Here is a 14,762-nt window from a genome sequence, read left to right as displayed (position 1 = left end):
ATGCTGTTGACTGCTGCTTTTGGTCCACTCTTCTATATGTTGTTCTTTCAGGTTTGTGGCCCTTCATTTATGCACAGCTCTCGTAAAATACCGCCACAGCCTTTCAGTCCGGTTCATGTATGAACTTTGGGCCGTTGCAGCAACATTTTGTTGTAGATCTGCTGCAGTGCTTGGGATCATTAGCTGTGTCTCAATTCAGGGCCCACGTAGACCGTGAAGGCTGGGTCCTCCGAAGACCGAGAGGGGCAGAAGTGCAAGGCTGTGAAATGGGACGGTCTAGCCTTCAGATTCGCGTCAAAATATAACAGGACATTGGAGTAAATTCTCGATCATCTCACACTTCTGTTTAATCAGTTTTCTGTTTGACGTTTATTCAGCTGTGTGAAAACTATGTTTAATCTCAGCCAAACTGATTTACTCAGGAACAAATAAAACACTGAAATAAACCAAATATTTAGAAGTTATCTAAGTCACTTATATATCATGTTCAGTTCAGTAGCCAAATTCTGGGATAGGTTGGGCCACGAACGGTACACCCAACTCATCCTTCAAATTCGGGGAAATTAAGGACGCATTTGTCGGCCGCATTTGGAGCAGCCTTCGAACTGGGACAGCTTTCGTCATGTCGCTTACACATAATCGGCCTTCAAATGCGGCCTCCGAAGGATGCAGCCTATGAATTGTTACACAGCCATAGTCACTGTCACAAAGATGATGTCACATTGGATTCCATTTTACTTTGGCATACAGAGTTCACGGTTGTGATCGGAAGGTGCCCAAGCCTAAATCATCATCCCTCCGCCGCCGTGCTGACAGCTGGTGTTCGTGCTGATATGCTGTTTGTCACAGCAGCACGTTAGGAGGAAACCAAACATCTCCGCTTTAGTCTCGTCTGTCCAGAGGACATTTTTTAAGGTTTGCGGTTTATTCATTTGCAGCTTTGCAAATCTAAACTGTGCTGTCATGGTCTTATTTTAGGGAAGAGACTCTTTCCTGGAAACCTTTCAAAATAAGACACACCTGTTCAGTCTTTTTCTTATAAACTTTAACCTTTAACATGCTATCTTTGTTAGCTTTAAAAAATTTTTTTACAGCTTTTCTGAGCATTGCTGTCTGACCTTTGGAGGAATTTTCTGGGAGGTTCACTACTGGCATCTGTCTTGATTGTTTTCCACTTTCTTACTTAGAATGATGGATTACAAATTTCAAAACGCCAAAACATCTTTTTTTATAGAGGTGCTCACACATGCATCCACATCAGTGAAGTAAATCTGACATCTCTCACATTCACACACTGGTGGAGGCAAGCTACAGTTGTAGCCACAGCTGCCCTGGGGCAGACTTTGAATTTTATTTTTTTAGTTTTGATTTTGTTATTGATTAAGGTAAACGTTTTGGAGTTAATTAATGATTTTAGCAAATAAAAATGTAATTTGTGGTTATTTTTTGTCTTTGTAGTGATCAGTTTTTGTCTTAATTCAGAGTTTCTGCAGACAAAAACACTTTGGACAGAAAAGGCACAGTTTGGCATTCAACACTTTATTCACAAACTAAAACCAATCACTGTATCCACAGGTCAGTGGGTGACTGTACAGGTGTGTTAGATCAGTATTAACTGGCTGCACATGGCAGCTTTACATCATGCCTCACCACGAACCCTCCATTGGTTCATTCGTCCCCTGCATCCTCCAATCAAAGTGCTCTGCAGTTTGTCCTTCAGTGTGTGTGTGTGCGTGCGTGTGTGTCGGGGTGGATAAAGTGAAGGTGTGTATGTGCGTGTCTGTCCAGGCTCAGCTGGACCACATCGGTCCGGTTCTCGTGTGCGTCTTCAGAAGACACGCCTACACATTTACAAATACATTCAAACACAACCAGAAGGTTTTTCCTAGATATCTGTTAGACAGCAAATAGCACCGCAGAGCAAAATACACTTTGGGGTTAAAGAAAGAAAGAAAAAACGTCTACAGACAGCAGAGTGACAGCTGCATTCACACAGGAAGGAAGAAAATCACCTCCAGAACTCTTCATCATGGCAACTCTGATATGACATTAACGTGACGTAATGTGTTGATTTTTTTTCTAAAAGCCCAGATTAGCCAATGAGCAGTTGTCTCACTGTGGTGTTATGATATCATGTTAGGTCACTGTGTGATCTCCCTCTTGACCCTTGAGCTGTTCGGTACTCCATACATTAAATCCAAACTTTAAAAAAAAATGATATTACACAGACTGTTATAACGTATGACTGCTAACTTCAGGGAATAATAGGTCACAAATAATTTAGATCACCGAGTTCACCGAGATCTGTTCTGCTAATTTCCAGCTTCACATTTTCAGCCTTGGACTCTCTAGAGTAGCTTCTCCTGAGTCCAAGTTCAAAATAATCCTTCTTTATGTCAAACAGGGCCGTGGTGCTCGGTTCACTGCCTGTTTTAGCTCCTACAATCCAGATTTCTGCTGTTTGTAGAGCAGGTGGGTGAGGCTGTGCCTGAGATGACAATATTAGGGATATTTCCTCTCTATGACATCACACAGACCCAAGCACTGAAAAAATGGGCTGAAACTGAGTGTTGAGAGTCTGAAGCCCAGCGCTCGCGGTGATTATTTGTACACACTGACCTTTGTGTTTTGAACTTTGGCCATGTTTAATATGAACATCCAACACTGGATAGCTGATATGTTACAGAAAACACTGAAATGCAGAACAGGTGCACTGCAGTAATAAAATGAACAGCTGAACAGCATTCTGGGAAATATAAGAAACACAAGCGGGATCAGATGTAGGTAAGAAAACTATCTGACAGTGCCAGAATATCTGAGGGGACACCGACAGAAACCTGGGCTTAGCCTGAAATCACTTCCTCAACACTCAGCGTTAATATTCAGATGTGGAAATTCAAAGATAAATGACTTCAATGTTTTGACTTCCTGTGTGAATCCAGTCGTGCTTTTCTACAGTTACAATTTACATTTTATATGTTCTGTTGTTGATCTAGATGAAAAAAGAACATCTTTAAAACTCAGCTGAGCGGACGAAACAACTGAACCAAAAGGAAGGTGTGTAGGTACAACGTGATTGGACGATGAAGCGTTAAAAAACAAAAACACTGAACCAGATCTCCGTGAACTCTTCTTTGTTTCCAGACCTGATGACATCATCACCGTGCCCTCGTTTCACGGCTCACGAGACACTAACAGACCTTTTCCCCCAATTGCTTGTTCTCTTTGACTCTGACATGTTCTTCTCTTCGGGGCTGCTGCATTGCATCATGGGAACTGTAGTCAGTCACCAGGTTAGTACAACTGTAGCTCTGTCATCAATAAAGCTGTCGGTCACTACGGTAACTGACACCCAAGTTAGCGAAGGGGAAAAAAGCAACATCACATTTGCATCAGCAGTGATGTCAGAGTGGTCGGCGTGAAAGTTTGTGGCGTCCGCTTCAGTCTCCGTTTAGTAACAACAGGAAAAGGGAGAGCAGGTCCTTTAAAGTCCTCAGAGATGGTTAGAAAGACTAAATATGAACATGGAGAACAAATGAGGCCACTGGGAGGTCACCTGAGGAGGAGGAGGAGGAGGAGGAGGTGCTTTCACTTCTATACTTCTGTGTAAAAATGGCAAGCCTCTTCACTGTGAGGTTCAACACGAATACATTTTCATCATGATCAGAATATCAGAGATTAAAATACTTTGTTATACTAAATTATGACAAAAAAGTTACAATAGAAAAATAACTTCTCATTTTTATATTTGACATTTTTTCTTGCTATCATGAGATTCCGTTTTTACAAGGAATAATGTAAACACGAGACAAATATGGCAGGTTTCTTACTGCAGTGACAAAGTGTCCATTTGTGTTGAAAATAGTTTGATGACCTACGTTTATAAGATCGTTATTAGAAGATGGAATCAAAAGTTGGCCAAGGTCACTACAGACTAAAATGTGTCTGCAACACAAGTTCTCTAACTCCACATTTACCTGATGAATGTGGTTAACGGGACTTTCTGAGAGATTTGTGCTAATCTCTTTCTTCTTCATTAGCCTGTTAATTAGCTCTAATTAGCAGGTATGCATGTCTGAGTGATGCCCCTGTACAGTTCATTGATGAAGGTTTCTGACCACCAAAACACTGAGGCTTTAAAACCATCTTTCACGTGTAGTTTAAAACAATGATAATAATAAAATAACTGTTTGTAGATAAGACTATTATTCCCAAACAGATGATTTAACAGCCCATGAAACCATGAAAAGTAATATCGTAAAAAATAATTCATACTTGTATGTACTCTGTGTTTTCTCCTTACGATGAGATGATTTATTGTTTTAGAAGGAAAAAACTGATAAATACGTCAAAATAACAAGAAAATGAAATGTTTTATTTTATAATTCTCTCTCACCAAAACCGGTCGCAGCAGATGGCCCCGCCCCTCCCTGAGCCTGGTTCTGCCGGAGGTTTCTTCCTGTTAAAAGGGAGTTTTTCCTTCCCACTGTCGCCGAAGTGCTTGCTCATAGGGGGTCATATGATTGTTGGGTTTTTCTTTGTATGTATTATTGTAGGATCTACCTTACAATATAAAGCGCCTTGAGGCGACTGTTGTTGTGATTTGGCGCTGTTTGAATAGAACTGAACTGAATTGAATAACACAAACCCAGCTGTCAGCATGTTAACAATGTTTCTTGTAAAATCTCACATAAACAGAGTGAAACTGTGTTTATATGTGTTACTATATTTTTGATGATCTCAAAATTTCAACAAGCTTTAAAATCATACTTTTACCTTTTTCTTATTAAGAACTAAAACTTTGTTTAATTTCATATCATGAAAACAGCCTAAAGTTCTTTTATACTCAAGGCATTAAACATATTTATGGTTTCTTTTGTCATTTCATCATTACATTTCTTTCACTGAGTTTTGAAGATGAATCAAGTGATAACAATATTTTTCTAAGAATGTGAAAATATGTCAAAACTTCTACTACCTTTAAAAAGCTGTTCAATGATGACGGACTCAGGATATTGTGTCACAACAAAGTTTCACTACTTTTTAATCTCATCAGACTTTATTCTCCTGTTATTGTGATATACCAATTTTTCCCCTAAGGAAATGTGTCAGATAATAATGTAAATTTCAAAATACTTCACATTTCCAAGATCTTTTAGTATTCATGTCATTGTTTCTTATAAAACTCAGAATATGATAAAAATGTCTCATGTAAAAAGTTTTTTACTGCAGCTGGAACATTTTCCCCCAAAGCTTCAAAAATATGTTAAAATATTTGTTCTTGTTTTAAAGAGATGTGAATTCATTCATTTATTTTACTTATTTATTCATTATTGTAGAAACAAAATTCTGGTTATACTGTGACAGTTTTCATCTGCTTTCAGTATTTATGATATTTATGATAGGTTATTATATTATATTTTGTAAAAAACTGTAAAGCCATAAAAAATACAAATGTTTGTCCTCATAGTGGGTTCACATGTTCCCTCTTTTTAATTTATTCCATCTTTATGGAACAAGCAAAGTTTCCTGTATCAAGGAAAATTTTATATCTTGCAAAACATTTCCTTATGAACATTTTCTTGTTATTAATACCAATTTACCATTTTCAACATAGCGTAATAGCAAGAAAATGTATCAAAAATAAAGTTAAGAGGTTGGTACACAACATTTATTTCATCACGGCAGAAGCTGTGTTGTTCTCTCACTGGAGACAAAAATGGGAAAATAACATCTATCTGAATTTTTCCGTCTTTAACAGAGTCGCTCAAAAAAACGAAGAAAAGAAACTTTTTTATAAACTGACGCTCCAGCGTTGGTGTCTGAAAAAAACTGAAATTAAAATCAAAGAGTGCTTAATGAACACCTGAAGCAACATGATTTCTGTCAGAGACGAGATGAAAACAGGAGTCGATAAGAAGAGATAAGAATAGAATTTTAGCAGACGGATTTTCAGCAGATTGATGTTCGGTGGTGTGAAACAGCAAAACGTTTTTCCTCAAACAAGCCTGCTTTTATTTTACAATCACGGTTTTCTCGTCTACCTCTCTGTCTCCTCCTCATCCCCATCATCCTCCTCATCCTCTCCTCCTCCTTCTTCTTGCTCCTCCACATGGTGCTCCCCTCCTCGTCAAGGGAGGAAGAGGAGGAAGCGGGAGCACCCAGTGGAGGGGTGCGTCGACTATTTTGTCCCAGTGTCTCCCTGAGCGGCAGGGTGGGAGGTCCTGGTGATGTCACATAGACTAAAGAAGCTGATTGGCTGACAGGTGAGGCGGAGCCGTGGTGGTCAATTGGTGATGATGTATTGACGACCACGCCCTCCACCTTCGAGCTGATGTGGGCGGAGTTCAACCAATCTAAAGGTTTAGCCCTTCCATCCGTCCCAGATCGGACCCCTGTGTGGACACACACACACACACACACACACACACACACACACACACACACACACACAATGTCAGACTTGAACCACAGTTGTGTGTCTGCACTGAGAGTGTGAGTTACAGTAGTTACAGCAGAGAGGCCATGCAGGCAGCAGCACAGGAGGCGGCTCGGACACAAACGCGCTTTATTAAGGTTGTTTGCCAAACAGCACGAGTCAGTAAATGAATGACTTAAACTAGTGTCAAAAGACACCTTCACCTTCAGGCTTTCAATTTTGATAAAACCAGAACATCTAACACATCATATGAGTTATTTCCTGCTGCTGGTAACAATTACACTCCTCAGTACTCATGTAGTGGATGCAAACAGACATCAGTTAGCATTTCCACTGCCAGTGTTTTATTTTGAAATTCAGGTCATATTTACACTTCCTTTGGATAGAAAAAAAGCTGTTAGCATCAGTAAACGTTGATCCATCACTCTCAGGTCTGTTTTTAGTATAACAGCTGGAAGTTATTTTGAGACCTGAAGGAGACATATGATCAATCGACCTTCGACCCTTCGAAGTCATCCTGTCAGCCACTTGCAGACCTCTTTCAGCAAGGCTGAAGTCCTGCAGTGACACTAAGTCACTAAGTGACACTAAGTGCAAACATGAACTTTTGTTTCAAACTGGCTTAAATTTATTATGAAAGATCATTGTTGTTAGCGAGAGCTGGGTCTCTGGTTGAAACTCACTCCAATGTGAGGTTATAGCTCAGTGTGATATCTGAGCCTGTCAAAGTGGAGCTGTAAATGTCCTCCAGTGTCTGAGGAACAACATTCAGATGAAATGAGCCAAACTGTGGTGCGTGCCCACGTTTCTCCACACCAGGACAGCGGTCATGTGCTTCTGCTCGCCACATTTGCCTCACTGTGTACTTCTTTACCTCCATTAAATAAAAGCAAGTGCAGGTGGACAGGCCGAGACTTCAGCTGAGCTGAAAACCGTCCAGAGGTGCACGAGGAGACGAGCTTGTTTAAATCAACTAAGGCTTTTACTGTATTTATTTATTTTTATTCACATCTCTACTGTATGTTACAGACACACAGTTAAAGGCAGTAAGCGGCATGCAGGTCAGATGAAGAGGAAAATGAGGAGGAAGACTCACAGGGTTCGAGACGATGAAGGTTTCTTGACTCTCTGCCACTTCCTCCTCTCAAACAGCCTGATGCAACAAACACACACCATGTTACACACACACACACACACACTCTCTCTGCTTCACCACCAGCAGCCCTCAGCTCCATCAGGAAATCATGCAGCATTCAGAGCAGAAAAACATTATATACGAGCGTGTGTGTGTGTGTGTGTGTGTGTGCGTATATGTACCTGTAGTCATGAAAGCTGCCATGTGCCCGCCCTCCTGCTGAAAAGACAGTTTGATTGGTTGATGAGCAAAGGCAAGGCCACTTGTGATGAGGTATTTTGTTGTCCCTGATCATCAAGTACAGCAGCATCATGTGATCACTCAACTTGACGAGGATCGTCTGAATGCACACACTCTACAGCTGGATAGTGTAGTGGTAAGACTACACACCTTTGGAGTGGGAGTTGCAAGTTTGATTCCCACCCAGTATCCAGTAAGGGTCCTAAAAACTAAGCCCTGGAATGGCGAGGCTACGTCTGCAGCCTGTCTGCAGCTCGGACACAAAACATTTCTCTGTATGATTGTGTATGTGACGAATAAAGCTTGTTTGTTGTTGACTTGTCACAACGAGAAGCTGGAATTAAAACATTAATGATGGCTCAGGCGCGTTAAGTTGCTGCTGATGCTCACTTATACGCCTTTTTCAGTAATGGAGTGCCACAGGGCTCTAACTTTGGCCCATTGCTAATGACTATAAATGCATCTTTCCATCTCTTCTGATACAATTTTAAAACCTCCGTCCATCCAGTCTCTTCCACTTATCCTTTTCAGGGAGCCTATCCCAGGTGTCATGGGATAGGGATAGACTTGTCTAACATAGAGACAGACAACCATTTGCACCTATGGGCAATTACCAGTTAACCTAATCCCACTAACTCCGAATTTCAGTGTGCAAGCAACTGTACATTGACAATAAAAGTTCAAATTCTAAGTCTAATTGCATGTCTTTGAACTTTTGGAGTAAGCCAGAGTACCTGGAGAGAACATGCAAACTCCACATAGAAAGACCCCAGCCTGATGCTGGAATCGAACTCAGGACCTTCTTACTGTGAGGCAACAGTTCTAACCACCGTGCTTTTTAAAAATTTTAAAACCTGATTTTAAAACCTGTATCTTTATTTTAAATTTCAGAAAGATCACATCTCGCTGGAGCCCTAAACAGCTTAAAACCTTTAAGGCAGTGTTGCAGCCACTGACTCTTAATTTGAATCCAGGCTAATTTTGTGGGAAGCACAGACACGCCTCCATAAACCCTGGCTGAACAGGTCTGACGTACTCTGCACCTTTTTAAAAAGAACAAAGAACCCTGAAGCTGCCTTCTCTCACAGAAAACTTCATCGCTGAGAAGATTTCTTATGTTCTCAAGGCTGCCTTAGCAACAACATCTCTATCCCAGTAAGTGTTCCAAAAAGCCACGACAGCGAACCAGCATTAAAGTATAACAGAGCACAGGCTCAGCTGAAACAGTTCCTCTTCTGTCTGAGGCTGCTGAGGGAACAAATGCTGTTCACTCATATCTGGAGGTGGAAATATGCAAATGCATAAAGCTGCTGTCTGAATTGCAGAAGTACAGCAGCTCCAACTGAGCGTTGGAGTTAAAGTTTACAGTATTCATATTTTTGAGGAAGAATAGTGAAAGAGTTCCAGAGTAATAAAAACTGTGCTGTTTAGTAGCAGCTATGTGAATGACGTTTGTCTAAGGTGTGTGTGTTTGTCTTACCTGGTTCCACTGAGCGCGTGCGAGGATTACACTGTTTGTGTCCCTTGCACCCTCTGAGCTCCATCAGCTGCACGTGGAGCTGATTGAGAACCGTCCGATCTAAAGAGCTGACAGCATTTATCAGCTGGAAACAAAAATGAGGAGACAAAGAGAGAGACGGTAGTTTGTGTGGTTTGTGTTCAGGTAAATTAGATGAAGTGTATCAGCCCAACAGCTGCGGGGCCTCAGGAACTCCACATTTCTGCTGTTATGCAAGTTTCTTGGACGTGTGCATTGTGAGTGTGACTGTCGGGCTGAATGTGTGTCATTTATAAATGAAAGAAATATGCAAACCTGTAGAAACATCCTGTCTCAGGGAAACACTGAAAAACTAGTTTACATATTTTTACCTCTGGGCTGGACGACTGTAATTTGTTATTATCAGGATTTCCTAAAAGCTCCCTGAAAAACCTTCAGTCTTAAATAATCAGGCCCCATCTTATCTTAATGACCTTGTAGTACCATATCACCCTATTAGAGCACTTCGCTCTCACACTGCAGGCTTACTTGTTGTTCCTAGAGTATTTAAAAGTAGAATGGGAGGGAGAGCCTTCAGTTTTCAGGCCCCTCTTCTGTGGAACCAGCTTCCAGTTTGGATTCAGGAGACAGACACTATCTCTACTTTTAAGATTAGGCTTAGTTAGGGCTGGACCAGGTGACCCTGAATCCTCCCTTAGTTATGCTGCAATAGGTGTAGACTGCTGGGGGATTCCCATGATGCACTGGGTGTTTCTTCTTCACTCACTGTGTGTTTATTCACCTCTATGCATCATTAGTTATTATTCATCCCTGGCTTCTTCCACAGTGTGTTTTTGTCCCGTCTTTCTCTCCTGACCCCAATCTGGTTGCGGCAGATGGCCTTCCCAGGAGGTTTCCTGTTAAAGGGGAGTTTTTCCTTCCCACTGTTGCCAAAGCGCTTGTTCACAGGGGGTTACTTTACAATATAAAGCGCCTTGAGGCAACTGTTGTTGTGATTGTGTGCTCCCCTCTGAACATCAGTGTCTCTATCGTCGAGATTGTCAGCAACATGAAGTTCATGGCCGATGACCTCTCTCGGTCTCTGAAACTAACAAAGACCCCCCCCCCCCCCCCCACCCCCCACCCCCCCCACACACACACACACACACACACTCATCCTCAGCATGTTGTGGAGTCATCGAGTGTAACTGCATTGCTGTCTCGTTACTGAATGTCAGTCACCGCGGCAGAGACGAACCCTCTCAGCTGTTATCGTTCTCTTTCTTCTTTATTTACATTTTATGTATTTTCATTTTCTTTATATCACTGATTTATATTAGAACTAGACAGCACTACAGGGAAACAATATTTCAGGATACTGTATGTGTAGAGTATGGTACATAGTTTTTTATATTCTTGAGTCTTGATTTAATAAAATTAAATTCAGTGGTATCCAGATGTAGTTTCCTGCTGCAGACAGCCAGACACAAGTCTTAGTTTCTTGTTTTAAGCACACGAGTCCAAAGTCTGATGTGGAAAGGGTGTAACCCAGGCTATGTTTTGGAGCTTTCATTTCCAGATGTCTCCTGAACGTATCACACACAGGTGGTCGTACAGTAGAGGTCAGCTGTAACACTCACTGAATGTTTTAGATAAGAAGACTGCAGCTTTCTTGAGAACAACACGATTGTGTGAGTGAAGTCATTTCTCACAGGAAACCGAAGATTAAAAATGATAATGAGATAGAACATGACCACATATTTTTCATGAGGACCAGTTTGACCTTTAGACCCCCTCCCCTCCCTTTCACAGACCTGTTTGAGGGTTAAAGCCAGAATGAGGTTGGAGTTTGGGACTTTGGGAAGCATTTATGTCATGGGAAGCATGTCAGCGAGCTAACGCAGGAAAAAAAACACCTTTAAGCTAAAATCAGGAAACTGCTCTGTACCTGGTACGGGTCTGTGTTGAGGTCAAAGTACTCCAGGAAGCCAGTCGCAAACTCACAGAACAGGAAGTTGTGGGACTCGTTGATGGTCCTCAGACACCAGTACGTGTTGTTGTTGGCACTGGTGCAGGCGCAGAATGAACCCACTGCAACGCACACACCAACACAAACACACACACATATTCAATAACAATATTTTTCTTGCTGTGCTGGTTAAACCTGAAGAACGAGAACATTTTTAGAGCGCGGTTCTCGGTTTGGGACAGCACTTTGATGGCGTTATTTATAAGCACAGCTCAAACACAGATCACAGCAAACTCTTTTAGAAATGGCTGCAACGATAACGATCGAAGCTCAAACACGGGTAAGGAGATCGTGATGTCAAAATGCTCAGGGTTGTGATAATCGTCACAAAGTAAAGCAGCGGCTCTTACACGTCCAGAACGGCGCCGTGTGCCAGTGCTGGTTGTCATGAGTGAAGCAGGTGAGTCCTGGCATTGAACACGTGTCATTGTTTCTGATTCTCTTGATCATCTTCCTCATCTTCTTCCTCCTCTTCTGCTCCTTCAGAAGCCACGCCTTCTTGTCCCGAGCCCCGGCCTTCCTGCTCACACACACACACACACACACACACACACACACACACACACACACACACACACACACACACACACACACACACACACACACACACACACAGATAAAGCTTGTAGGATGTAGCTGCCAGGGCCATTTATGTAAAAACTTTCCCACAGCGTGCTGGCTTATTGCCAGAAGGGTTAGTGTATTCTCACCTGAACGGATGCAGACTTCCTCCTCTGTACCTCAGTTTGTTCTTCAGTTTGGATTTGTACCTGAGAAACACGAACGTCACATCGCGTTTAATCACATGCATGAATCTAAAACTGTGGCGTGCACTTTTCTGCTACTTACAGATATTTACTGCAGTCACACTCCTGGGGGCGGGCCTTCTTCAGGTGACCTCTGACCTCTCTCAGGTTCTTTATCTTCGTCTGCAGAGTCTCAATCTGAGAGAAAGTCACAGGTATCATTCAGGGCCACTAATAATATTCTGCAGAAACTTAAACTTACTTCTCCAAAAGTTTGTTTCACTTCTGCGGCGTCAGGTGTGAGCTGGGATTTTTAGAGCGACACTCCTAACTTTTTAAAACAAGCGTCACTGCTGTAAGTCTTTTTCACTCTCTAACTTACTGTTTTGATTGGCTGGGTGAGCACGACTGGTTGCCTAGATGCTGCAGATCTTGTTAGCTGGATGAACCAATTAGTCCTATTTCATTAATTTACAACTCCCTGGTTCACCTGACAGGTGTACCGTGTTGTGCACACCTGACAGGAGCTGGGGCTGCAGTCCAGCAGACAGCAGCATCCTGGTCTGTAGCAGGAAGTTGTAAACAAATGAGGTGGAGAGAGAGAGGAACCCGGCAGACTCAGTTATCTGTCACAGAATCATTCACCCGGAACAGTGGGCAGCAACAGTCTGCACAGACACGGGAATGCTAACCTGCCAGGAAGCAGGGCTGCTAATGTTATCCACACTCTGAGTGCACATCCCAGCACCTAGAATAGGATCAGATCAATGAACAGTGTAATCACTGGTGTAATTACTGCAATCACTGACTTTTAAATGTGCGCTGTGTTTAACCTTTCCCATTAAATTGTGCTTAATTTGGACTGTTTTCTTACTTTTATACATGACGACTAATTTGATTTATTATTCTGCTGCTTTATAAACTGACTCACACACGCACAACCCCAGGGTTTTGTTAGGTCGGGCGTACGGTGCAAAATCTGTGCCTGATCAAACATGCAGATGGATCGTGGGGAAGCGGAGCGGCTCAAGCACCTTCGACTTTATGAACATCCTCCCTCCACCTTTCAGAAAAAGCTGAATCAGGAGCTTCAAAGCTCGAGGACAGTTCAGTTTAAAGGGACCAGAGCGCACTGACTGATTCAACATTTCAGCACTACTGTGTCTGCATGTGAATGTGGGATGTTATTTCAGGTGGAAATATCACTAAATAAACCAGAGCTTCAGGGGGTAATTAACAAAAAACCTTTAGGCAGGAGACTAGGGTTTAGGTACCAACACTACTTGGTCTGGGTTTGGAGAAGGTCAAGTTTAGATTAAATTAAGCCCTTTAAAAAAGTTGTTTTAAAATCTGTTCATAGTCACTAAAGTTGTGAAGTCCTAAACAAAGTGTTTTGGTTGTTGGCAGCTTAGTTTGTCGAACCCAGAAGTCACAAGCGAGTGATGGATCTCAGTGATAGTGACCTGTCAATCACAAGGTAGGGCGGGCCTAAAATGTGCCTTCCTTTATATTTTTGACTCTAACAGGTCCAAAATCTTCAGAATTAACAGGTTAGAAATGATAAGACTTAAAAAAAAAAAAGAAAGCAAAACCATCAGCAAAGTGTTTCCTCAGGTCAGAGATCAAATACAGAAGAGAAGAGAAAGAATGTACCTTTAATGCACTTAAATGGGCTTCATGTCCACCTCGCACACAGTTTGTGGTCACAACAGTGCAGAGATGCTAACTCGTACTGCTGTGTGGCTTTCACAGAAACGTGAGAAGGACGTTACCTCGTGGTCGATATGCAGCTTGTGGTCCTTCCAGGCCTGCAGGGACTGATACACTCCCGTGTCACACTTCACTGTTGCATTAGACAGGATGGAACATCTGCAGGAAAACATATTTAATATCAGTCGTATTTGGTTAAAGAGCATCATATCATAACACGGCATATTTTAAACTAGAATGAAAAAAACAAGCATTACTGACCGGTGAGTGACTTTGACAGAGTTGGGTGTGACCACGGCGTTGGGATCTCCTCCCATCCCGCTAAACTCGTCCTCAGACTCGTCTCTCATTGGCTGATCCCAGCCTGCCAGGCTCTGGTTTCCAGGGTAATTGTTCGTCATGGAGAGAGAGCGGCTGTAACGGTTCCTGGAGTAATTCTTCAGGGCTTTGAACTCTGACAGGCAAACACAATTAAGCTCATCACCTCAGTGAATATCACCACTGAGAAGAATAAGAAGTTTATCATCACACTGCTCTTGCCCTACACAATAAAATCCACTTCCTGCAGTCTCTAAGTACACGTTTACATGCCTCAGTGTTACAGTAATGGCTAAACTTAAGCTCATCATTGACAGAGAACCTCAAATACCTGCATCTCTACCACCATAAGGGTGATGCAGTGCTGTCCTCAGACATTAGAGGTCAGCATCACACCACAAAGTGGAAGCTGCGGCCTGAGAAGACAGAACAACAGCTCTGAAACATGAGAAACCAGGTTATCTCTCCTGGAACACAAAATCTAAAAACATCTTCGCTCACAGCCTCTTCACGAGAAAGAAAGGGAAACAGAAAAGTCATTAAAGGACAGGTTGGAAGCCCTGGTGGCAAGCTGTTGGAAACTGACCTAAAAATAAATTAACTTCTTTATTCGTGTTGCACGGACTTAAGAGTCGATCCTGTACCTGCTTCAATTTAAAGGAATTAAG

General features: G+C 42.1%; 1 protein-coding gene across 7 annotated transcripts in view; it reads right to left on the bottom strand.

The window, feature by feature from the left end:
- Nucleotides 1-1,518: 1,518 nt before the first annotated feature.
- sulf2b (sulfatase 2b) overlaps nt 1,519-14,762 on the bottom strand; it is a 120,838-nt gene continuing 107,594 nt past the window's right edge. For 4 of the 7 annotated variants that reach the window (XM_063463032.1, XM_063463030.1, XM_063463031.1 and 1 more), the window contains 10 exons: nt 14,038-14,230; nt 13,839-13,935; nt 12,170-12,264; nt 12,031-12,090; nt 11,671-11,840; nt 11,240-11,382; nt 9,295-9,418; nt 7,757-7,793; nt 7,536-7,592; nt 1,519-6,395 (listed from right to left, as the gene is read on the bottom strand). In XM_063463032.1, the coding sequence (XP_063319102.1) occupies nt 6,365-6,395; nt 7,536-7,592; nt 7,757-7,793; nt 9,295-9,418; nt 11,240-11,382; nt 11,671-11,840; nt 12,031-12,090; nt 12,170-12,264; nt 13,839-13,935; nt 14,038-14,230 (1,007 nt within the window). In that variant the 3' untranslated portion in view covers nt 1,519-6,364. The remainder of the gene's footprint in view (nt 6,396-7,535; nt 7,593-7,756; nt 7,794-9,294; nt 9,419-11,239; nt 11,383-11,670; nt 11,841-12,030; nt 12,091-12,169; nt 12,265-13,838; nt 13,936-14,037; nt 14,231-14,762) is intronic. The other 3 variants (XM_063463034.1, XM_063463035.1, XM_063463036.1) reach the window with 3 other exon arrangements.

The sequence above is a fragment of the Pelmatolapia mariae genome, linkage group LG20, assembly GCF_036321145.2.
Source record: "Pelmatolapia mariae isolate MD_Pm_ZW linkage group LG20, Pm_UMD_F_2, whole genome shotgun sequence".
NCBI lineage: Eukaryota > Metazoa > Chordata > Actinopteri > Cichliformes > Cichlidae > Pelmatolapia > Pelmatolapia mariae.
This window is presented reverse-complemented; position numbering and strand designations above follow the sequence as displayed.